Source organism: Acanthaster planci, linkage group LG03, assembly GCF_054643075.1.
Source record: "Acanthaster planci isolate LZ-2023a linkage group LG03, COTS_SCS, whole genome shotgun sequence".
Taxonomy (NCBI): Eukaryota; Metazoa; Echinodermata; class Asteroidea; order Valvatida; family Acanthasteridae; genus Acanthaster; species Acanthaster planci.
In genome coordinates this window covers 6,408,752-6,434,826 of record NC_141779.1, presented here as the reverse complement: position 1 = coordinate 6,434,826, position 26,075 = coordinate 6,408,752, and the positions used below count along the sequence as shown (strand labels likewise).

Here is a 26,075-nt window from a genome sequence, read left to right as displayed (position 1 = left end):
AGGAGCTTTCATCCAACCAGTGATTGACAGCTGACTGACTGTCATGTGTTAAAAGGTGAATTTTCCGGATGTAATAAGGCCAGTTGACTTTTGTAGAGGCTGTGTCTTTTTATTCATTTAATGCCTTATGACTTTTCCAGAACAATATCATGTAATTTTTTGTAATGGTAGACAGACGCTGAATCATATGCTTATCCTGTATCAATCTTCATATTTGATCTGGTAATTTTTTACTGTGGACCAAAATATGTTTTTCCATAAGGGAATACTGAGCTGCAACACACTTGCATTCTTTTAAAAGAGAGAGTAAGAGTACATGTACCTGTATGACCTGTCGTGATTGTAAATTTACACGCATGGTAAGGTTTGAAAGTCATTGTGTATTACCGTAGTTTTCAGAATATAAGCTACCCGGTGTATGAGCTGCAGCATGCAAAAATCAGCAAATTAAGATTTAAAGTGGGTGTATAAGCTGCACTGGTGTATAAGCCACACAGCATTGCTGATGATCCAACCATGAAGGTGCTGCAGGTTGGAGTGCCAGTACAGTGCAATCCTAATAATGTATACATAAAAGTGCGAATGATTGTTACCATGAAGTGAATTTTAAGTCTTCATATTTAATCAGTTTTGCGGGCTGGATGATTGTCCTGTGTGGGCTGTGCATCAGTTCTTGTCCCTTTTTCCAAGTTGCCAGTAAACCAAGGAAACCAGGAGACCAAGACCTTCAAGAGAGGACCGAGACTGAGACCAAGACAGTCCAAGACCGAGACCACGACTAAGACTGCTAAATGCACAAAATATCAATTGAAATTTTAAACAATTAAAACAAAACAAGACACATGCTACTAGTATTATGCATCACACTTGTGTTGCACTTGCACTCTTTAACTGACAATAGTTTAGACCTTTTGAATTACACACAATTCTTTTTAACAATCTCATTTTTGACCTTATTCTCAGAAAGTTCCCCATTCATTTTCAATTTTCAATCAGCAAATTCCTCCTTTGAAGCCAGTGAATTCAAGATCTGGGGTGTAGTATGTTAACGAGTATAATCCTATGAGGCCATAAAAAGACAAAAGTCATCAGCCTGTTCCTATGTTTTGTGAAGCTTTCCATGCTGTAGTGTCTTCTACTACTACTATTATTATTATTATTAATATTTATTTGGCCATCAAGCAAAACAATACAGAAACTGGCAGTGAAATAAAACAAACTGAACAAAAACAGAGGAAAACAGGACAATAGATAGTGAGGTGGGTAAATGGAGAGATAAGAAAGGAAAAAATAGGTAAAAGGGAAACAGGGACTAAATAGGATTATAAGCTGGCCTGGGTAGACAAAAGTATAATTAAACACTGTGGGCCGAGGACCTGTCTATTCAAACTTAAAATGCCAACACAGAACATATATACGTATAAAACATTTGCATATTGTCAGTGCCCTGGGCCCAACCTCACTCAGCCACCAAACAACACCCCCACACATCCCAACCCAAACCCATCCCACCTTTCTCAAGATACATCCAACTCAAGCCAGTCGCTGTCCTTGTGAAATGGCCCAGAGCACAAACAATATGCATGAAATAGTGTATTTTTATATAATTGATATAGAATAATAAATAATCCTTTACAAGCTGGGAGTTGAAGTGTCATTAATCAGTTTAACAATACATTTCTGAACATTCCAAGTATGTATAAATACAAACTACAGGTCATAAAAGTGGGTAATCAGGTTTTGAGTGAAACATGTGAAAGAGTCAACTGTCGCAGAGTCCTTAATGTGAGATGGGAGTGCAGTGTGTGAAAAAAAAAGAAAAGAAGTTATAGTATCATCCGCGACAGATGTTTCATGCTTTAAAGCACATTCCACCAGGAGTGCAGCTACCTTGGCTACAGGTCTATCAGGAATTTCCATAGTGGAAATTTTCAAAGCAGCTGATTGATCATCTGCTGGTACATTTAGAAAAATCTACTAGAGGGATGTAGTATCCTCGAGGTTTGGAACAGCAGGGCTAGTTTTGGTTCAGTTTTGAATTGTACAATGAGTCTTGATATTAACCGGAATGAAATACAATTTCCAATTTTGTAAATGCACTTACTTGTTGTATAATTGGAATTAAATGAGGAAGGACTCATACTCCCTCCTAAAGGTCTCAGGAGTTTCCTCTTTTATACCTACCCATATGCATTCACTTCAGCCAGTTAAGGGTACTCCTGTCTACAACTACAAAGAGAAAGGCCTGAAGGAGCTAAGGTAGTCTTTAAAGTATTTAGAGAGCCAAATGTGCAGTCTTCAAAAGACCCTTCCAAAATAATGAACTGTTTCCGTTTTTATTGATTTTACATACAGTTATGTTTCTTTGCTGGAATGCTTTGATCTTTTCTCCCCAGTAGGTTCTGAAAATATTGCAGAGCAAATGGAAGGGATGGAAATCTGTCAATCGCATGGAGAGCAGGAAAAGCCACATACACCACAAGAGCAACAGACATGTTAGTGTCTTCTGTCCTCCAATTGATTTTTTTGTAAATATGTCTTTGAGGGTGGATGCTTGAGAGGGCAATAGGGGCTATGCCCCCCCCCAAAAAATAGCTAACATCTTTTTTAAGAACTAAAGGCAAGTCTTTGTCTATTTCATTCCATTTCCTTTCCACAAGTGTGTAAAAAGTGCCAAAATGTTGCCTTAACCTTCAAAATACCACAAAGTTCATGTGCAAAATTTAAATTTTTTTTACCTCTCCAAACAAGCCCCCCCCGGGAAACTTGCTTGACTTTGTGGACCTATGTACCATAATTTTACAGAATATAAGTCGCCCAGTGTATAAAGAATAAACATACAAGCCGCAGCTTGCAGTCCGAAAATTACGGTACAAAACATTCAGTGTTTGAAAGATGTACATGTGTATGTGTTGTGAGTATATTAATTGTTGAAATATACATGTATATCATGCAATAAACATCAAGTGAAAAAAAAATGCTACATGAAGTACATTGTTGTTACAAAGTCCAGTTCTAAATGAAATGAGGTTTATATGTAATATCACCAACAACGGTTTCTCCTGTCATCTTTCAGATGGAGGGACTACAATGAGCAGGAAAGAACATGTAATTGGACAGGAATCGTTACCTGAATACAGGATGACCCGCAACCCAAGGGGACTGTGTATGATTATCAACAATATCAACTTTGTTGGAAACAGATTTAGAGTCCGTACAGGCAGTGAAAATGACACAGGTTTGAGATTCTATTAATCAGTTTGAGTAGAAATGTACTAATTAACAAATACAGTCAACTCTCTGTAATACGAGCTCAGATAGGACAAGATTCCAATTGGTGAGAGCATATTTCAGTAGTGTATGTACATTCCTGTGAGGACAAAAATCTTTAATATGAGGTTGGGTGAAACAAGTTTTCTGTTAAGATGGCACCTTTTGTGATATAGTTGAGTGCAAATGTTATCTTTCTATCTAACCCTTTACGCGCTATCGGCGACTCCAGTCACCCGTCCCTTTTTTCCCACACTGCTATCGGCGACCACAGTGCCCCCGCAAGAACAGTGCTTTATAAATGAATGAATGAAGCAAACCTTTGACCCCTGAACCCTCATCCAGGTATTTTCTGAAAGGTGAATACGTGGCAAACATTTCTCAACAGTAAAATCACGTTCGTATCTGACAAAATTTTCTGCAATTTTCGATCGAAATTCTGTGTGTCCCAAGGTTCAAGTGCTCGCTAAAACAAAAGGCGTGTACAATGGAAGCTTCAGCCACATTTCGGGAGATTTTCTGAGACTCGGACTCCGGAGATTTCTACTTTGAAGGCATTTTTGCAGACTATTCGGGTGATAGTGATGACTATGTCACCAAGGGCTCCATTGACGATAACGTGAACAATGCATTTGATGGGCCGCAACAACACCACGATGGCTCCGGTGAAGTTCGCCAACAACCTAGAGGTAATTACGGTAATGCGGCTCAGATCGCAGCACGTAATGATGCATTTCAGAGGGCATACCAGCATGACTGGCTGACCAACTTCAGCCATCCACACGGCCAGCTGATTTTCGATGACAAAGAGCCTACAGAATATGGGATTTTCTCCCATTATTTTGATGCAGAGGTAATTGACTTCGTGTAGAAATGAACAGATATGCAGTGACCACCATTACAAGTAAAGGCGTTATAGAAAGTTTGGGAGATTATTCGAGATTACGCAAGTGGCGAGTTGTCAGTGACACCGAAATAAGAGCATTTCTGGCTATAATACTGTTGTTCGGAATTGATCGTTGCCCCAGCTGTGAGTCATACTGGACCACAGAATGGACAATGGAGGCCCCCGGAATAAGGTCCATAATGTCCAGGGGTTGCTTCCAACTAATCTTGACCGTTTTCCATTGCACCGACAATGTGTTGCTGATTCAACCTGGCGACGCCAACCGTTATCAATGAGGCAAAATAAAAGAACTAATGGACATGCTTTTGACTCTATGGATGTTGAGTTATTATGCAGACCGAGAAGTGTCGGTTGATGAAACAATCATATCGTTCAAGGGCTGCACTGGAATGAAAGTGTACAAACCCAACAAACCCCACTGAATTGCTGGAATTTGGCTGAGGCGAAGACCTGATACAACTGGAATGCTGAACTTTACCAGGGAAAGAAAACTGAGGATGTTGAGGTTGGCTTGTATCACAATGTCGTAGCGACACTTTGTGAGCCAGTGTACGGGAGGGGACACCACATGTACATGGACAGTTTGTTTTCTTCTCCTGCCCTGTTCAAAGAAGTTGAAACAAACAATGTTGGTGCATGTGGCATGCTCCGAATCAACCGCGCAGGAACACCAGAAGTAATCAAGAAATCTAAACTGAAGAAGGATTTCCCACTCCTGGCTGTTCATTATGGAAACTTACTGTTCCTTGCATGGCATGACAAGAGGCAAGTCAATTTGATGATGTCTGTCCACAACGCCAACACATTCAGGAAGCAGGTGCGAGACCCACGAGAAGTTGATAAACCAGTGGCCATAGAATGTTACACCAAGTATGTGGGTGGAGTGGACAGAGCTGATCAGGGCATGTGGTATCATTTGAACATTCACAAGACCCTAAAATGGTGGTTGAGGTCAGCTATATCAACAGCTGGATTGTGTGGAAATCTCTCCATCCAGGCACTCGGCATTCTCCAGAGAAGTTGCAGATTAGTGTTTCTAAGTAAATGTCAAAAAAAATCAGGAGTGATTGAGCAGACATTTTGAAGAAAATTTTATTAGTTTCATTTTAATGGCTTCATATTTCATACGCTTTTTAATTTTAATAAAAAATATACCCACCAATGGATAGGTAATTTCATACTGAACAAAAAGTTTGCATTCTCCCATAGAATGTATCCTTCACCAAGAAAAACATCCATGAAACATCATTGAGCAATTGCTTGGGTACTTAAAAAGAAACCCAGCGCCACTGGAATATGTGTGGATAAGGATGGTAGCGTGTTAAGGGTTAACACAAGCAACGTGTCAATAAACCAACCCATTTAGTAAAGGTGCTGTTGCAAGTGATAATCTTTATAACAAAGAAGAAATTGACATGCACAGCAACTTGGTTACTGCATCAAAAGTCACACACAAAAGCACTCTACACCAAGCAAAAATGACCCATGAATGGACAACATTTTAAACAACCAATGACAAAGGGAACACCTGTTTCATCAAAATGATGTGCATGAGTGGTTTCTGTATTGGGATGCCATCCTTAGTGACAATGCATAAACAGTATTGAAAAGTAATGATTGTGACTTCTTTATTTCATCCTGTGACATTGATTTCTGCATAAAACTTAAGGATCATTCTGTTACATTCTGTGACTTTGATGCAGTAACCAAGTTGCTCTGCATGTCAATTTCTTCTTTGTTATAAAGATAATCACTTGTTTTGGGGTATGTGATTAGTAAGGGGTATTACCTGTGTACAAAATTGTTTATTTCTTGAGTAAATTTTTATGTGTGGCCTTTGACAGAAGTGGCAAATTTCTTTTGCTGTCCAGTGTAATTTTCTATATGTAGGTACATGGGATATTCGTATTCATGTAGAGTAAACTCCATCTACTGAAGTATAAAAATATAGTGCAATTTTTTATGAGGCATCCTGTCGCGACGCACTTCTTTTCACATTGCAGTAGTCTTAGTTTCAAGATGTTCTTCCTGGTGTTTGGTGGGTGACAGTAGTTTGTGTCTATTGTGGTTGTGATAGGATCCTCTAGCAGTGACAGTTAATCAAGCACATCTACAACAGCGTTTTTAAGTGGCTGTGAAAGCTTATCCACACATCAGTCCTAATCAGTTTGGCACTTTATGCCGGGGCATTTTTCAATGTTGATGATGCTGGGCCGACATGACTATCATTTTTTCAGTTTTCAAAATCCTTCAAAAATTCATCATTTCATTTAACGGTCGTTTATAGCCGCACCAAGTAATGTTTAGGCACTACTCTAAGTTGACAGGTGGCCTTCATTGATGCCCGAGTATTTCAGCCAGGCCAGCAGCCTTGTAAACATAGCCCAGATTGTGCGGTGTTGTATAACTGTCTTTTGTTCATGAACCTGGCTTAGTGCACTGCTGACCTTTTTTCAATAGCAGCCAGATTAGCGTGCAGCAGTGCTGTGTGGCTCATCGCTGAGGTGGTGGAGCGCTTTTATACCCTGGTATACGGTTTCAAAACAAGGCTGGATTATCACCACTTTTGAGAGTGAAAAATGTCGGTAATGCCCAGCAGCCTGGTCTTTTGTTCGGAGTATGGTCTTTTGTTACAGGGCCCTGTTTCCTTTGTCCGAGTTTGGAGACCCCGGCCATGCATATTAACCATATGTCTCTGATCCCGGAGTCCCGGCAGGAAGTGGTTAAAGTGATACGAATTATGCATATCCTACCATTCTTACTACAGTTTGTTGCTGCTCCTGGTCAAACAGAATTATCCAAACCTTTCTGTGTGGCTCGAGTCGCAGATCACGGAATAACTTTGGACTGTGGCTTGAAATCATACATAGCACAACTTGTCTTGTACTTGGACAGAAAGACTTGTGACTTGTTTGTGCTTGGACCAAATGACTTGTGACGTGACCTAGACTTGCACAAATGGACTTGTGACTTGACTTGGACTTGCAAAAGTTGACTTGTTACCACCTCTGGCTTTCGATTAGATCAGTCACGATGTATTAAAAAAAACCTTGTCAAGTTTGACATTTAAACAAACCTGACTGAAAGAAGTTTCTTACAGAGACATTAATTCTGTCGACTTTACTACATGTACATGTATGTTCCAAAAGGGTATGTTATCATCTGATTTATATTGTGGCAATTTACCTTTGTGTGGTTCTGGTGAGCTTGATTGTTTTGCCACTTCGACATGGGGTGTTTTGAGTTCTGTTCATAGTCATGCACCTATTACAAAAAATATCCCTGCACTTGTCCGTATGTTACATAGTCAAACAGTGAGATCAGATCGGCTAAAGGAAATCCAAACATGAATGGAGAATTACTAGGTTTTATCTTGATTATGAGCTTAGTAGTAAGAATTGTCATGATCTGTGGGGAGCTTACCACCGCCAAGGTCAAGTCTTACAAGCGCCACTCCATGTAATACTCCAGGCACATCAACAAACTGACCTTTATGAAACAACGCGGAGATTCCAACATCATCCCTCCAGGCCTTCGACTCCATGATCCCATTTGGAGCCACAAGTCCTGTTCCATCCTACACAAAGCCAGCCTCACCCTCTTCCGCCACTGCATCAGTACCATCAGATTCACCCTTGCATCATTGGACAAGCAGATTTCCACGACCTAGAAGTAGCCTCGTTCTCCAATATCCATGCCTTCAAGGAATCACACCACTGCAAAGTCAACTCCAAGAGCAAGACCTGTACCTGTTCCAACCTTACGTTGATACTGGCAATGGAATCATCTATATCCCCACACCCACACAGCGCTTCCTTCAATCACCCAGGATCAAGACTTCATCAACCGGGCCCTTGTCCATAGGGCTTACAACATCTGTGACAAGGAACACCTCACCCACGTTCTACATCCATCACCTGCATCTGAACGGATTCAAGTCAAGCCAGATTAAGACACAAGACCTAAGTTCCATCCCTGACTGAAGGGTCACCTATACCCAAGCCTGAGGGCCTCAAGCATGGAATTTGAGTGTACCATACAGCCCCTTGAAGATGTAGAATCTGCTAACTTTGCACAAGGACTGGCTGAACCCATGGCACAGGCCAGGTGTATACAAGATCCCCTGTCAGTTTGGAAAAGTGTACATCGGCAAGACTGGTAAGGACCTCCCGACCAGATTCAATGAGCACAAAGCCCATGGCAGGAAAGGAGAATTTAAGAAATCATCCATCAAGACGACCACCAGATCAATTGGAGCCAAGCTGAACTCATTACCAGCATTAAACCTCGATACCTTCACTGCATCGGGGAGGCCACTGAAATCATCAAACACAGCATAGTCCCCCAAGACATCTGTTTCAGTATTAGTGATGTCTGGCACCCCATCCTCGCATCCCAGTCCAATGGGTCCCCTATACCCCAGGGCATGTTCCTAGCCTATGAGTCCTCTGTACTCTTGGTACCCGTCTCCCTTGCTCCCCCTCCTTTGGATTGACACGGTTCTCTGATCATCTGGAGTCCCTTGTTCTGCTTGAGCACCTTTCCGTTCAATCGTGAGGTGGATCCCAATTTACCATCCTCTCTACACCTCACTGCCTCCTGACATCATGAGCTGCTTTGCCTCTGGATGATCAAATGAGAGTGGTGTTAAGTGCTTCTCATCGCCCCCTTCTGGCCACACCAGCCCTGGTTCCCTTGACTAACCACACTGCTCGTCCAAACGCCGATTGTCCTCCCCTCCAGACCAGATCTGTTTCACCAACCAAAGTCTGGTGTTCTCTATCTGTGGTACTGCTCCTCAATATAACATTGATTTTTTATCTCCGTATAATCCACCAAGGCACCAAAGATCATCTGATGCTTTCCTGCTTATCATCCCACATACTCAAAACTCATGGGGTGATCGCTGTTTTGCTAATGCCGGCCCTTTTCTCCTCAAGCGTCACTTGTGACGGACTTGGCACATTATCAATTCTGATTATTATTATGATACTTATTATAAGTATTATTGTTATTATCCTCCTCCTCCTCACCCGTCATCCCTACATCTGACCTGCTGGCCATTGTCAAACAATCCTTCCAGTCAGCAGGACTTTCTAATGAAGATGCCTAGATGGCTTCAAACAGTTGACGCCAGTCAACATGCAACATCTACAACTCTAGACTACGACATTTTACTTAATGGTGTACAGAGTAAAATCATGCTCCGACCAAAGTTTCTGTGACAGTAGTAGCCGACTTCTTCATGTATCTGTGTCTCCATGTATCAGTCAGGTTTACAGGTCTCAACCATTTGCAACTACTGTTCAGCCACCGTAGCTATAAGTGACGGCTTCCCTGATGGTTTGACCGTGTCTGACAACGATGCCGTTAGACACCTCCTCCAGGGAATGTTCCATGAGCATCCCCCTACTAAGAGACTAATTCCCCCCTGGGACTTCGCAGTCATTCTTCAGTTGATAACCAGTTCCCCCTTCAATCCACTCAGCAAAGCATTGCTACTCATCTGAACGGTAAAGCTGGCTTTCCTGTTGGCAGTTACTACATGTAACTCACGACAAGGCAACGAACTCAAAGCCTTATCCATCGCTGACAGCCACATCCGATCGGAACTCCACAGCATCTGCCTCATCCCAGCGCCGGGCTTCCTCACCAAGAACGGCTCAACCTCCTTTCACCCTCCTGACATATTTGTGCTAGACAGTACCAAATGCACTGGGACCCCAGATGACAAACCTTGGTGCCCGGTGCAAACTTTTTAGTGGTACATGTCCGAACCATCCAGACAATCAAACGTAATGCCTCATCAGGGCTCATGACATCTGGGTTGTATCAACCTCTTGGGCCTACTTCTGGCGTCCGCCAGTTCAGGAGATTTGCAAAGTAGCATGTTGGAAGACCCCTTCCGCATTCACCACATGCTGCCTCACTGATGTCTTGCAAAGGGACTCCTCACATGGCAGAGCTGTCTTAACATTGGCCAAGACATTGCAGAGGGACTCTTCATCAGGGCAGACCACCTCTGACACTACCTATTGTGCTCTATGTTCTAGTGAGTCCACCAATAGTCGCTGTGACTTTATGTCCTCCATTAACATACACTACACCTCCAGGGGATCAGTGCTACTCTGCATATTAAGTGACTGTTTGGGGTAGGATGAAAGCAGAAGACTCCTCCCCCACATTCAGTGGGGATGAGGTCTGCTATTGACTACCTACCCCAAACAGATGACTCCCTCGCATCCTCCCCACTTCTGGCTGTGACGGTTCCAATACCAAAAAAGGATGAAGGTCGAGAGGGCGTACTACGGTTGGTCAAGTTTGTAGTGAATAGAATCAGATGCAAAGGAAATTTGCATATTTCACAACTGTTTGGGGTAGGTGTTCAATAGCAGACCTCACCCACAAAGAATATGGAGGAGGAGTCTCTATTGATGATGGAGTGTCGAGTGGACAGTCTTCAGGGTACGGATGATAGATGATTGATAAGAATGTGTTGAAACAGCCATGTCAATAACTGTCCTGGAGGAGGACTTTAAGAAAAAGACCAATTTGTCAATGGTCTGGATTAACTACAAAAAGCTGTACGATATACAATGTACTGTCTCATTCATGGATTATATATAGTGTTTGGATTTAGTGGAACTGCTGAGGGGTTGAAGTGATTGCTGGACAACAGTATAAAGGCCTTAAGGATGATGTTGACAGCTAAGAATGAAAGTCTGGGTGAGGTTAATATCAGAAGGGGGATTTTTAAGGGGACTCTCTCAACAGCAGCACGGAACGATTGTCAAAGGGGGGGCAGTTTTGAGTCCATCAGGCTTCGGCCATTAATATGTGAGTCCACCCCATTTTAGGACCTTTAAAAGTGGGGGGCATGCCCCCAGTCAAAAAAAGTGGGGGGCCACTAATCCTCCCCCTCCCCCACGTCTGCTGCCAGAAGACTGGTTTTTGTTCTGGCACTGATGCTACTGTGTAGCTTTACAAAAGGTCAGTGTCGGATATGAGATGAAAAAGGATGGCTGCAGAATAAGTCATCTGCTCTTTATTGATAACTGGAGTTGCAGGGATTGTTGATTGGACCAAGGTGGAGTTGGAGTCTGTAGGCTGGAAGATGAGGAAACTATTGACAGTGCATGGTATGCTGCATCCAGGGGCTAATGTCAGCAGGCTGTACTTGCCAAGGACTGAAAGAGAACTTGTATTGAAGAGCATGAGGGACTGTGTAAACATGGAACAGAGAGAGGTCTCTGTTTGTTTCTTGGGCACAGGATAGATGGCTGGGGATGGCTAAGAAATATACCTTGGGAAACAAAGTGTACAGCAGTGCATATACAGTAAAATCTTGATAAGTTGAAGCTTAGGAGAATGGACGAAAAGTTCAAGTTATCCGACGTTCAAGTTATTGAAAGTTACATGCTTCAGTGCACATGCAACCTTACTTGCTTACGGCAGTTGGCCTGCAAGCTGAGTTGAACACAAAGTGGATTTTAGGCTATCCCTACTGTTTTCCTCAAACGTCATCATTAAACGTGGTTTTTATGTGGTACATTAATAAATAATAAACCAATGAAGTTATGTACCGGTACCTATGTCTACGTCTTGAGAATTCATTCATTTGCTTTGCTTGATCGGGCTGTTACCGCATAACGCAGCGCGGGCCAGTCAGTCAGGGTTTCCCTGCTGGGTCACGTGATACATGTATTTGCTTGAGGGCGCATCATTTGTGCCCGATTTATTTTACGGTTGCGGTTGATGCCCACCAGTGCTTGTCAATGTGACAATGGCAGCCTGTGTGAACATGCTCGGCTCATCGAAGCAAAGCTGTGCGTGTGACAGTAATGACTCATAATGAAGGCAAGCGTTCTTTTATCACTTTTTATTCATCATTCTTCAGTGTTTTTTTTTTTAATTTGCCTGCCAAAACTTCGAGATAAGCAGCTTTAGTGGTATTGGCGTTTCAAGTTAGGATAGTTTATTGTACATAAAGGCCTATTCTTTTGTCAGGAATACAGAAAGACCTCGAGGTAAACAGAGTTTCGACTTAACGGGCTTCAACTTATTGAGATTTTACTGTGAGAGGAAAAGGAAGGAGGAAAGGTTAAGAGATTGGGAAGGGAAGCTACTCCATGGAAATTTTCTGAGGGACATGAGAGTAGCAAACAACAAGACCTGGGTATGGCTGAATAGAGATGACTTGAGAAAAAATGGAGGGTTTGATAACTGCTGTACAGGAGTGGGCACTGCATGCGGATGAACATGATGAACGCCAGGATAGAGGGAGACAAAGTATTGCAAAGTATTGGAGACTGTGTTCCACTTGGTTTATTAGTCCAACAAGATGGCCCAGACTGAATACAAGGGGAGGTATGACAAGAAAATGTCAGAAATGAGGGATTAAGGTCAAGGACAAATGGGGGGAGCACGTTTTGGAGAATGTTCTTGAAATGGAGGATGTTAAGGTTTCCCGGCATTTCAACATTCAGACTGACTGTGTTGCACAACACAGTTGGCCAGATGTTTTTCTAGATATGGGAAAAGAATTGTGTGCAACATTATAAATTTGGCTACTCCCGGTGAAACAAGGGTTATAAGCATGGAGAAGGTCTTAAACAAACAGGATTTGACAAGGGAACTTTAAAGTTGTGGAAGATCTAGGTGAACATCATTCTGGGTGTTATAAAGATCTGTGTTCTCATTGTGCATCAACAAATAATAGTAATAATAATAATGTCTTGAAACCAAGACTAGTTTGGGATACAGTATGCATGCTGCTGTGATTAGACAAGTCACAATTACAACACTGCAAGATTTGTGTGAAATCATAAGATGCATATTAAACCTGCCGATGTGTTCATTCCTCTACAGGTAAACTGAACAATCTGTTCAACAAACTTCATTTTAAGGTGGAAGTGAAGGAGGATCTTTCAGCTCGTGACATGTTGGATTGGTTCAAGAGGGTCAGTCAACTTGACCATAGTCAGTTTGATTGCTTTGCATGCTGTATCCTGACGCATGGAGCAATGGGCAAAGTCTACGGTACCGACTGTAATGAAATTGAGATACACCAGATAATGGCACTTTTCACAGCTGTTTCATGTCAGAGTCTTGCTGGCAAGCCAAAAATGTTTTTCATACAGGTATGTTCATTACCATTTCATTTTTCTTTCATAAGTAGAATGTGTTTTCCAAAGTATTTTATAATGGCACCTCTGTGTTTTACCGCTATGGAAAACATTCAAATTAAATGTTTTTATGTAGGCAGAAACCCCAGTCTTTTTTATACAGAGTGTATCAAAATAAAGGAAACCCAAATTCAACCATAATTTTGTCACGTCAGTGTGACAAGGTTGTATCTTGTGTACAAAACAAATGCGAGTTACGACCTTGTTGCACCGACATGACGATTTATAGGAAAACTGCAGATCTTGATATCTTCAGAAAGGCCTGAATGTCTTCTTTCCAATGACACCTTGATCATGTGCCCAATGTCACAGTTGAATGAATAACAATGCATTGTTGACCAGCAGGTGAAATTTGCACTGTGACGAGTTAGCATACACACATATTCAAAAGCACTTGTGTTGGCCTAAGCACATTCAAATGTCGTCATCTACTGTACAGTGTAAGCTTACTTGTCATTGTGGAAATTTGGGTTTCCTTTATTTTGATAGTCATGTTTGTGAAAGTATAGGGCAGCTTTGGTGTAGCTGATGTGTACATGTATGCCCTACTGTCAAGCACCTTGTGTGTACACACGTTGAAACAAGTTTGTATGAACGCTCATTCATGCAAGTTCCTGACAGATGCATCATTCCCACTAGCTGAGGGCCCAACAGATAGGTGATTTTAAAAGTATAGTCCAACATTTGTCATTGGTGCATTATTTTCCTTTAAGGCAACAAAATTACTCAAAATCTAAAGAAGGGTGCCTAAGAACAAACCTGATGAAGTTTCAGCTCAGAGAATACTGTAAAGCCCAACAAAAGCAATATTCTAGGAATTCAATTTCAGATCAAAACTTACTGAGTCATGTTTTGAATTGTGCCAGAATTTAGCATCTGGGACATGTTCTCATGTAAAGTTGATTGCAACTACATGTATGTGATGTCATTGTCACACCCCTAGAGTTGTCTTACTCTTAGGGACAGACCTTTGGTAGCTTAGACAGGAATATATACACACCTGTTGCTGGAAATTTGTTTGCCTGTACAATATTTACATTTATTTAGAAAAGAACACAAAATAAGGATAATTTCTAACATTAACATTTTGATTACAATATAAATGAGGTGATGAGCGCCTCAATGTTGCTTCTGTTTCTTGCATTGTGGTCGGCTTTTGGCTTCTGAGGCTGACTCGGTAGGTTTTATTAATTTAAGAGTAATTCCGATGTAACATCACTCTGTGACAGTCATGCACTGAACAGATGAACTGACAATGTCATGACAATGCTTGCACATGCTTCTAAATGACTACTTGCCAGAAAGAATAATTTCACAGGGAGTTTCATTCCTTAAAATCTTTAAACCACGTATGCTTTTCAACAATAATATAAGATACATGTACTTTTGGGTAACTGCAAATGATGGACTGTACCTTTAATGTATTCCCCAATGAATCTGTACCCTTTTACCTCTCCAATGGCTTGTTAATGCATCTGATGAAATTACACTTAACAATTAGAATAGTTAAACTGAGGATGTGAACACTGTTAGCATTATCTTTATAATTATATTGATGATGCACAGCTGATACGGCTTCCTTGTTTGATTTCAGGCCTGCCAAGGTAATGTCCAACAGGTACCAGCAAAAGTGCAAGATACTGAAACTGATGAACCTCCGTGTGGAATAGGTGCTGACATCAAAACGTTACCAAATGAGGCTGACTTCCTACTGAGTTATGCTACTGTTCCAGGATATGTGTCATATCGAAGTACAAGCCAAGGCTCTTGGTTTGTCAATGCTTTGGTCGATCAGATAACCAAACACCACAACACTTCAGATTTGATGTCCATCTTGACCACAGTAAACAGTCATCTTAGTGATGCTGATGCAAAATTTAAAGAGAAAGGTGAAATATTTGTAAGGAAACAGGTGCCAGCACCAAGCTATACATTAAGGAAGAAAGTTTTTCTGCGTAGTTTGGTTGAGTAAATCCACTCAAAATTCTCCAAGGTCACAAACCAAGGCCTGGTAAAGTATAGCGCTCTCCTACATATGTCTATAGCAAGCAAGTTTACGGTACTTGGGTGCCAGTAGTACTACGTTAATACGCTATTTACATGTATAGGTCTTGTATCACGTGATTATCACTTTATTGCGTGCTTAGCTATGGAAGCAATGTACGGACCTGAAAGGCCCAAACTGTCATGTGTACCTTTTTATATTTTACACTCCAGAGTTCCAAATATTGGCTAAAATATAAAAGGTTAGATTCATCAGATAAGAAACTAGGAATGGTTGGTGATCCATAAATTCATTTCTAAAAATATGCAACCAGTGCAGATGAACATTGTTAACATTTATTTCACAATCGTACATGTACATAACAAACCTGAAGCCAGTCGCTCTGAAATGGGGTATTGTTTGTGGTCCATGCGTCTTGCCTTGCAATTTAGCTATAGGATCAACATTGCATTATTGTGATTGGCTGAAGTGGCGTTATCTCATCAAATTACTTCAGCTGTGGAGAATCAAAGTTACAAATTTCAAACAACATTCAGTGATATATTTTAAGAGTATACTGTGATGACATCATCACTTTGGTGACAAGAATGCATGTGCTCAGTTCTTGTAGGAAAAATTTCTTTTGTGGCTTGGTGCAAAAGCTACTATCAATGTTGTAGGTTGACAGGACAGTTGAAAGGTTATGTAATTGTGCAAGAAAATAGGAAACTTGACCAATTTTAGTTCTTTATATAGCATAAAGTGCAAAAGTAATGTTTTCATTATTACATGTTCTCATGCTAGAAGTAAAATGGGTGTAACTTTTTTATACTAATAGTGATTTTTACTATTGTTGACGGAAAATGCTCTGAAAAATATGCAGAGTCATTACGTCGACCTCCCAGACATAGAATAGCTCTGTTGAAGAGATTTTCATTCATGAAGTTAATGTAGGGGACTGTGCCTTAGCAAGGGCGACTTCACTGTTTTAATTCTAACTCATGAATATATGCATATTGTGTATAGCTGATATACATTATATCTAGGTTATTTGCATGTTTGTGTGTCAAGTAATTGTTGCTTGATGACCTTGTGCATCCCACGAGCAAGGACTGACAGTATTTGGTAGACATCCACCAGGAAAATAAGTCCAAAGATTATTTTAGACTGACTGAACTGACTGAATTTATCGAAATTATTGTAATGTACAATAATTACCCCTTGTATTATGTGATATTTTGGTGATGCGTTAATTGAAGCTTACGTTACTTGTACTATAATTTACTTGGTAAGTAAGTCTTCATGTATGAATACAAACAAGAGAGTGTAAGAGACCGTCAAAGACTTTCACTGGGCTGGCCATGGAATTCCAGTTTTAGAGAGATGGGGAGAGCATGGGTGTATTTTGATGTTAGTGGCACCCATTTCTGTGTAGGCATAATCCTATGGCGAATTTGTAGTAGTCTACATGGAAACCCCTGTGAGTACTTCTTGATTTTGTTTGTGATATTGATGTATTATGATATGTATGGACATTGCCATTCACTTTGATGCATTTTATGTAAGCAACGATACACATGTATGCTATAGTGTGCAAATATACAGTATGTATATAGATGCAGTTGGCTCATTGGGAGCTCTCATTATTTCGTTATTTCAGGCAATGGGGGTGTTTGTGACTGTTGCTGGTCATGAATAAATCAAGGCTACAAATATCCTCCTGCCTGAGCCAGTCTCGGTCTTTGTGCACGTACCATGCCGGTGCTCGTTCCGTTTCACAGTGGAACCGGGCTTCCTTGTGGCATCCCACTACATTAACAATGCCAAATTTGGAAAAATGTGTCATAGCAATAAAAACCAAATTGGGGCCCACTGTCTGTTGATACTGACATGATTTTTTAGAAGCATATTCATGGCATAAACATCAGACTGTGTCAAGAGGGTAGTGTGAACAGAAGGGAAATACATACTCCTTGGTATGTCCGTCAGCGATGTAGAACTAGTTTGCCCATCATTCAGGGTGGACAGTGCCGTTTCATCTTTTGTTTTCAAAAGTGCCTTTGCTTTCACGTAGTTCACATAGGTCATTTCTGATGTATTGACAGGTTACTCTGTCAATCACCCGACTTGTTAAATCAGAAGTTGGGTTTCATGGACATACAGAATTAAAGTCATACTACATCTCAGAAGTCTCAAAAAGTGAAACTTTTTGTCCGTCAGAGTGATCCCGATAGTATTCAAAGGGTTTGAGTCAACAAAACTCCCATAGGCACAAGTGACTGAAATCGAATGAACCTAGGAAAATGGGGACTTAGGAAGTGGGGATCCGTGTTTGGAGAGTACCCCAGTCTGATAACCCCATAAGTGATGAAGAAGTATCCAGACTGCAGAAAAGAAAACCTTGACTGGGAAGAGAAAAGGTGTGGAGATGGAGATGAAGTATGTGTAAAAGTGAAAAAGTTAGAGTTCGCAGGTAGAGGAAATAAGTTCTTAACGTAAAGGGAGAGAACTGCAATCTTGCATCATGAAAAAAAAGAACTTTGGCCAAGCCCAAATTACTTGGGATAATCTATATTAGCTGTATGATGAACTGATGAGCCTGATCAGTGATGACACAGAAAGATGAGATCAACCGACACCACCAAAATGTTTGGGAAGACTGAGTTTGCCATAAAACAAACAAATTATCATTCTCGTTAAAGCAGAAAAGACAACAGTGATAGTACATCGGAGTGTGAAGTAACATTCTGATGGAAGACATGGTGAGAGATATCAAGAAGTTCCTTGAGTCCCAATAGCTTTCACGTTCCCATTGCCTGGAAGATGTCCGCTCGAGTTTGATGCCCTCTGCATCCCTTGTCCCTTCATTACGAGGGGAACTTCCTTCTGTGAGGGAAGTTCCCCTCGTAATGAAGTCACACTTTGCACCAGAGCTGATGACTCAAAGAAGTATATCATGTGAGATACTTGATGGTGTGCAATAGCAAGATGAGCCAAATCCCAATATTGACCCTTTGCAGCCAATACAGTCAAATCACACCACTATCCACTGTGACCCTTGTGTACGGACCAGAGTCCCCAAAGTTGATGAACTTATTCTGACTTCCTTAGAGAAATGTATTAAACTCCTCGCAAACTCCTGAAAATTAAAGAGCAGAACAACAACAAATGCTTGTTGTGTCATCCCAACGTCCCAAGACTACCATCCCAGTGTTTAACAGTGATCCCCACCAGGATTCACTCTTGGCAGAATGCGCGCAACTCTCTCGTATGTCACCAACCCGTCAATGTTGATGTAAAGACGAGCTTTCTTAACTGCACGTTTCAGCAACGTCAAAAGTTGTAGAGCACTACTGGAATGAGCACTATTCATTGGAAGAGAAGATGCTTATCAGAAAGCCAGAGATTTTTTGTCCAAAAGATATGGAAACAGTAGTATTACAGTCAATTTCTTAAAAATCTGGAGAGATGGTTTAAGTTGCCCCAGAGACGCAGTGGGTCTGATCTTAGATTTTTGTAGCAAGATTGTTGCAGCAAGGGAAACGTTCCCAGGCCTTGATGTTATGGACTACGCCAAGGAGAATGTCAAACTAATTGAAAACAATCCCTGTAGCCTTTTGCGCTACAGATCGCCAAACAGCGTGGCTCAGCAATGACACGCACCCGGATTAGTAATCAAATAATGTCCGTTACATGTACATGTAACTGAATGTCACTTTATTTGCTGGAAAGATGTGGCAAGCGAGCTTGGGTGGCTATGCAATAACGAAGTCTGAAGTCGGATGATAATAATTTGTGATTCAGTTATGACCAGATGACTTAAATACAGAGATAGCGCAGAAACACAGCAGCGTGGCGTCATGGAGTAGCAGTAGTAGTTGAGTTAGACAGAAGGAAGCTGCTGTGCTGGTGCGCTATCTCTGTATTTGATTTAATTTACTGGCAGAAGTGCAAGCAGAGAAGAGGAGACAAGCACTTGAGGAGGAAGAACTGAGGTTACGACAGAAATGTCGACAAATAGCCAAAATGGATGCGATGGAAAAAACTTTCGCCGAGACTGAGAATGGTGAAATTCAGTTGGGACCTGCCAAACACTCCATCCCATATTGCCAGCCAGTGACTGGTCACCTCACAACACCTGGTCAAGACAACAATGCCTGTGAAAAGGGGGACATTATTTCAACTTCAAACTCGCCGTCAGCCGTCATGGAAAGTACCCATGTTGGAGACATCTTGACTCAGATGCTGAACAATAGCCAGCTGCAGCAGCAGTCCCTCGTTGAAAATCTACATCTGCCAAAGACAGAACTGATGACTTTCGATGGGGACCCAGTTAATTATTGGGTGTTCATTAGAGCATTTGAAAATGCTGTAGACAAGGAATGTGTTAGCGATGCAGCCAAGCTTGCCTGTCTGCAACAGTACTGCACTGGACCGGCAAGAAAACTCATCCAGTACTGTGTGATGAAGACACCCAGTGAAGGTTATGCTCTTGCCAGAAAGCTGCTGAAAGAAAGGTTTGGCAATGAATACGACATCGCTGAGGCCTGGGTGAACAAGATCGTTGCCAGACCAGAGATTCGAGACCGCAAGTCACTGTTTGATTTCTCAGATGAGCTGCGTAATTGCCGAGAGACCCTGCTCACCATGGGCAAGCTTAACGAGCTAAACAACGACAAAGGCCTTTCTCGGATCTAGAAATTGCCATGGGACTTGCGAAGAACATGGATAAAAAGGGTGCACTACATTAAGAATGTCGGCGAGAGGGCATCCAACATTGATGATGTAGTGAAGTTAGTAACAACCTCAGCAGAACAGGCTAACGACTCTGTGTTTGGTAAACTTGTTAGGAACACCCGAGGCCAAAGGACTAGCCGAAGCCAAAACAGAGAGCCAACTTCAATACAATGGTCGAGATTTCTCAAGCCAAGACAACCGCTGGGTCAAGTCCAAATACAACCTACAAGCAATGGGTATGGGCACAAAAAACAGTCTGTTTTGTGGCCAAGGGCATGGGTTGTTCGGCTGCAATGCCTGGAAGGCACTGCGGGTTAACGACCGGCTGAATTTTGTGCAAAGTAAGCGGCTTTGCGTGAATTGTCTGCAGTTGGGACATCGGGCCAAAGACTGCACCAGAAACACGGTCGGCACTGTGCCTGGATGTGGACTTAAGCACACCAAATTTTTACACCTACCCCATACAAGTGACGGCACGACGAAAACCACTCGACACCATCCCCTTCGTTACTCAAACAGCCGACACCTCGGCACCCATGAATACCAGTAAGAGACCACCAACGAGCACCTCAACAAACATGACATGCAACGCCATTGGGGCCGGCGTTGGTAAAGTAGCCCTTCCAATTATACCTGTGAAGGTGAGAGGACAGGGAGGATTTTCAGATTTCGTGGTCACGTGTGCTCTTCTTGATTCTGGATTAACGCAGAGTTTTTGCTTAGAAAGCTTGATGAGGAGACTTGGAGAACCGGGGAAGCACGACAAGATTAGGCTTACAGACTCGACAACCGTGACGTACTCACTGACACCTTTGTTGTGAGCCTTGAAGTCACCGACATAAATGACAACACTGTAGTCTTGACACGTGCTGGCCAGGCCTGAGCTCCACATCAGCTCTGATTGCCTCGTGACCCAGGAAGAGTTGAACAAGTGGCCGCATTTGAGGGACATTGTTCTGCCAGATACAGACACAAATTAGGTTAACCTTTTCATCGGACAAGACAACCCTTCAGTCATGACGTCTAAGGAAGTTCGTGAAGGCGGCCTGGAAACACCCTACGTCACGAGGACCATTTTGGGCTGGACGCTAAATGGTCCGATAGAATCTGGACCCCAGAAGCGTGAATCTTCACACTTCATTAACACTAATGTCAGTCTCCACCGTCAAGTGGAGAAATTCTGGAAGCTGGACGATGCAGGAGGCAGCAAACCCGCTGTCTATCAGTGATGGGAAGGTCATCGCTATGTGGAGCAGTCTGTCTGTTGGGATGGCGGACACTACAGCATGGGCATTCCCTTCAAGACCAAGCCACCCTATCTGCCTGACAAGAAGGCAGTTGCAGAACACAGGCTGCGCCTTCTCACCAGGAGACTACAGAGAGACACTGACATGAAAGAGAAGTACATTGCAGGCATTGATATGCCAAGGGCTATGCTGAGGAAGTACCTCGACAACAATTCGACAGATCAGACGGAGCAGTCTGGTATCTTCCACATCACCCTGTGATCCATCCACGAAAACCCAGGAAGCTGAGGATTGTATTTGATTGTGCTGCAAAGTATCGAGGTGTGTCACTGAATGACAAGGTACACCAAGGCCCTGATTTCACCAAAAGTTATTTGGAGTCCTACTTCGCTTCCGTCAAGAGACCATCGCGCTCATGGCAGACATAGAAGGGATGTTCCTCCAGGTTCGGGTGAACAAGCCTGGTCATGATGTCCTGCGTTTCCTGTGATGGGCCAATGATGACATCGCTGAAGTTCCAAAGACGTACCGAATGACCTCTCACTTTTTCGGCGGAGTGTGGTCACCCAGTTGCGCCAACTTTGCCCTGAAGTGCACTGCACGGGACATGCATAAGTTTGATGCTGAGACTATCAACTCCATCTATGTGGATGACTGTCTCAAGTCTGTGGCTTCAGAAAAGGAGGCTATCAACCTTGTTAGCCAACTTTGCGAGGCACTTGTGCTTGGTAGCTTTCGTCTCACGAAGTTCATAAGTAACTCACGTGAAATCCTGCAGACAATTCTGGAAACTGAACGAGCCAAGGGAGTCCCCTCATTTGATCTTGACCACAAGATGTTGCCTGCTGAACGTGCTTTGGGCGTTCTGTGGGACATTGAAACAGACATGTTCACCTTCGACAAACACCCGAAGGACAAACCTCTGACACGCCGTGGACTGTTGAGCACAGTCAGTTCTGTGTACCACCCTCTTCGACTTGCCAGTCCATTTGTGTTGACTGCACAGGTGTTGTTCCTGCAACTATGTAGACTAAAGATTGAATGGAACAGTCCAATGCCTGATGACATCACCGAGCAGTGGGTCCAGTAGAAAACAGACTTGCTAAACCTGCAGAACTTAAGGATACCCTGCAGTATGAAGCCATCAGGGTTTGGAGTAGTGGCTTCAGCAAAGTTACACCATTTCTCCGATGCATCAGAGAAAGGATATGGTGCAGTGATATATCTACAACTTCAAGACTTTAGTGGGCAGACACACTGTGGGCTAGTTATGTCCAAGGCCAAACTGGCTCCCTTGAAGACAACTACCATTCCGCTTTGGAGCTTTCGTCAGCTGTTATTTCGGTCAAGCTGGATGAGATGATGTACCAACACTTGACCTTGCCTCTACAAGAGTCAGTGTATTGGAGTGATAGTATAATTGTCTTTCACTACCTCCAGAGTGAAGATGAGCGGTGCCAGATATTTGTGGCAAATCGTGTTGCTATGATACTGGAGCATTCCACCCCTTCGGAGTGGAGGTATGTAGAATCTGGAGCCAAGCCAGGAGATGATGTCCCTCGAGGCCTAACAGCAGAAGAGCTCATTCAGAATGGTCGATGGATCCGTGGTCCACAATTTTTGTGGAGCGAGGAAGCTGCCTGGCCCCCACAACCCGATTCTGACAACAAGACACTATCGAGTGAGGCAGAAGTGAAGACGGAAACTCTTGTGTACAGCAGTGAGACCAGTAAGAGTAACGCTGACGTACTGTACACCCTCCTGAAGAAATTTACGTCATGGTTTCGCCTCAAAAGGGCAGTTTCCTGGATTTTCAGAGTGAAGGGTATTCTCTTGGGCAGAATTCGGAAGCAAGGCATGTCTAAAATGACAGGACCTCCTACTGTCTGTGAGACCCAGGCAGCTGAGAAAGACATCGTAGGATGCCTCCAGAGAAGCAGCTTCAGTGAGGCCCTTTTGAAGACAAGTTGCTTCCGCAAGCTGTCACCCTTGACATCCAGTAATGGCACTGTTCGTGTTGGAGGTCGAATTGCCAATGCCCCTCTTGAAGACGACACAAAACACCCGTGGATACTCCCAGCACGCCACCCAGTTATACCGCTCATCGTTAGACATTATCATGTGACACCAGGACACTCCGGAGCAGAGCACACACTTGCAGAAATCCGTCAACAGTTTTGGATTGTCAAAGGCCGTGCAGCTGTCAAATCTGTCGTCCATAGGTGTATCCCATTCCGACGAAAGGAAGACTCCCCCAATGACGCAGCGCAAGGCTGACCTGCCACAGGACCGTGTTACCCCTGGACTTCCACCTTTCAGCATGGTTGGTGTGTACCTTTTCGGGCCATTCGTGGTCAAGCGAGCGAGGAGTGAATTAAAGAGACACGGCTGTCTCTTTACTTGCCTTGCAACGAGAGCCATCCATCTCGAAGTCTGTCACACACTGGAGACTGACTCATTCATAAACGCTCTCCAGCGTTTTATCAGTCGTCGTGGCAAGCCAGTGGAGGTGAGATCTGACAATGGCCCCAATTTAGTTGGAGAAGAACGAGAACTGCAACGTGCCATCGAGAGTTGGAATCAGGACAAGATTCATGAGCATCTCCAGAAAGACATCCAATGGGTCTTCAATCCGCCGCCGCTGCCTTTCACTTTGGTGGCGTGTGGGAAACGCAAAATCAGAACTGTGCATTCCGTTTTGATCAGCCTGCTTGTTCAACAGACACTCGATGATGAAGGACTCCTTACGCTCATGTGCATTGTAGAAAGCATCGTCAATGGTCGCTCTATAAGCTCTCAAATGACCCTCATGACCCAGCACCACTGACACCAAACCACCTCCTACTTCTCCACTCAGGCCCACAATTGCCACCTGGGGAGTTTACAAAGCAGGATCTCTACAAGCGACAGTGGCGACAAGTACAGTATCTGGCCAACCTGTTCTGGCGACGGTGGCTAAGTGAATATCTGCCATCTCTGCAAGAGCGCCAGAAGTGGATAAATCCGCAACTCAACTTGCGCACTGGTGACCTTGTGTTCGTAAAGTATGAGAACCCCCCCCCCCGTTACCAGTGGCCACTCAGGCTTGTTTCAGATACCTACCCAGGCAAAGATGGTAAAGTTCGAACAGTCCGAGTGAAGACGCAAGCGATTGTACAATCGACCTACTGACAAGCTTTGTCTCCTTGAGGGAGAAAAGACTGAGCTGTAGGGATTGTAATGCTGAGAGACAGTTGTTCAAAGGACAGTTCACGACACTGTAAAGAGGTTGTCTTTATCTGGATATCTTCAAATATTCTGTCGCTTTTTTGCATATTTTGTAATTACCAGTGAGGTCATTAGGGGCCGGGATGCAGCGGCCAGAATGTCGTTCTGTATTTTGTTTGTTCGCAAATGCAATGACTTGCGTCTTGTGCTGTTTTGTTCCTAGAGGACGCTGTGTGAGCGCTCACATAATGCCGTGCTACCAGTTTATTCAGCGTTGTGCGGTGAATTTCTGAGAAAATCGTCATTCTTTTGCCGTTAATTTGCGAAAACCTTGCCAGCTCAGCAAATTTAACCAATGTAGCCTTTTGCGCTAAAGATCGTCAAACAGTGTGGCTCAGCAATGACACGCACCCGTTTTAGTAACCAAATAATGTGCGTTACATGTACATGTAACTGAATGTCACTTTATTTGCTGGAAGGATGTGGCAAGCGAGCTTGGGTGGCTATACAATAACAAAGTCTGAAGTCGGATGATAATAATTTGTGACTCAGTTATGACCAGAGGACTTAAATTAAATACAGAGATAGCGCAGAAACACAGCAGTGTGGCATCGTAGAGTACCGTTAATTTGCGAAAACCTTGCCAGCTCAGCAAAGTGAGTAGTAATTTTTAGTCTTTAGACTCTATGTGAATGTTGTTGTAAGGTTTCCAGCGGATTGAAGTCATAAATGTAAGAGTTTGTCATTAAAATTTTTCTTTTTTACGTGATCAGGACTTTCGCTGGGCGCTGGGCACGTGCATGTATGTGTAGCTCATTTATCCGCTCCTTTTGACCAGATTGTTATTTATTACCTTTTTGAGACAGTTCAGAGCAACAGATTTAAGTTTTGAATAGTTGTACTGGTGTATAGTAACCACGCATACATATGATTTACTTGTGAATACATCATTTAGTAGTATTTTTGTATTTATAATTTTATATAGTTGAACCACCATCACTGTCCCCTCTGTCACCATTGTCACCACAACTATTGTCACCGTCACTACCACCACCAGCACAGCAGCTTCCCACTGTCAAACTCAACTACTACTGCTGCTCTACGACGCCACGCTGCTGTGTTTAATTTAAGTCCTCTGATCATAACTGAGTCACAAATTATTATCATCCGACTTCAGACGTTGTTATTGCATAGCCACCCAAGCTCGCTTGCCACATCTTTCCAGCAAATAAAGTGACATTCAGTTACATGTACATGTAACGGACATTATTTGGTTACTAATCCAGATGCGTGTCAGTGCTGAGCCACACTGTTTGACGATCTGTAGCGCAAAAGGCTACATTAGTTCAAGTTGCTGAGCTGACAAGGTTTTTCGCAAATTAACGGCAAAAGAATGACGATTTTCTCAGAAATTCACCGCACAACGCTGCATAAACTGGTAGCACGGCATTATGTGAGCGCTCACACAAGACGCAAGTCATTGCATTTGCGAACAAACAAAATACAGAACGACATTAATGGCCGCTACATCCCCATTC

General features: G+C 42.8%; 1 protein-coding gene across 3 annotated transcripts in view; it reads left to right on the top strand.

The window, feature by feature from the left end:
- Positions 1–17,063, top strand: part of LOC110986601 (uncharacterized) — a 51,773-nt gene extending 34,710 nt beyond the window's left edge. For 2 of the 3 annotated variants that reach the window (XM_022248592.2, XM_087134383.1), the window contains 4 exons: positions 2,397–2,495; positions 3,077–3,238; positions 13,046–13,317; positions 14,957–17,063. In XM_022248592.2, the coding sequence (XP_022104284.2) occupies positions 2,397–2,495; positions 3,077–3,238; positions 13,046–13,317; positions 14,957–15,334 (911 nt within the window). In that variant the 3' untranslated portion in view covers positions 15,335–17,063. The remainder of the gene's footprint in view (positions 1–2,396; positions 2,496–3,076; positions 3,239–13,045; positions 13,318–14,956) is intronic. The other variant, XM_022248601.2, reaches the window with a different exon arrangement.
- The last annotated feature ends 9,012 nt before the right edge of the window (positions 17,064–26,075 follow it).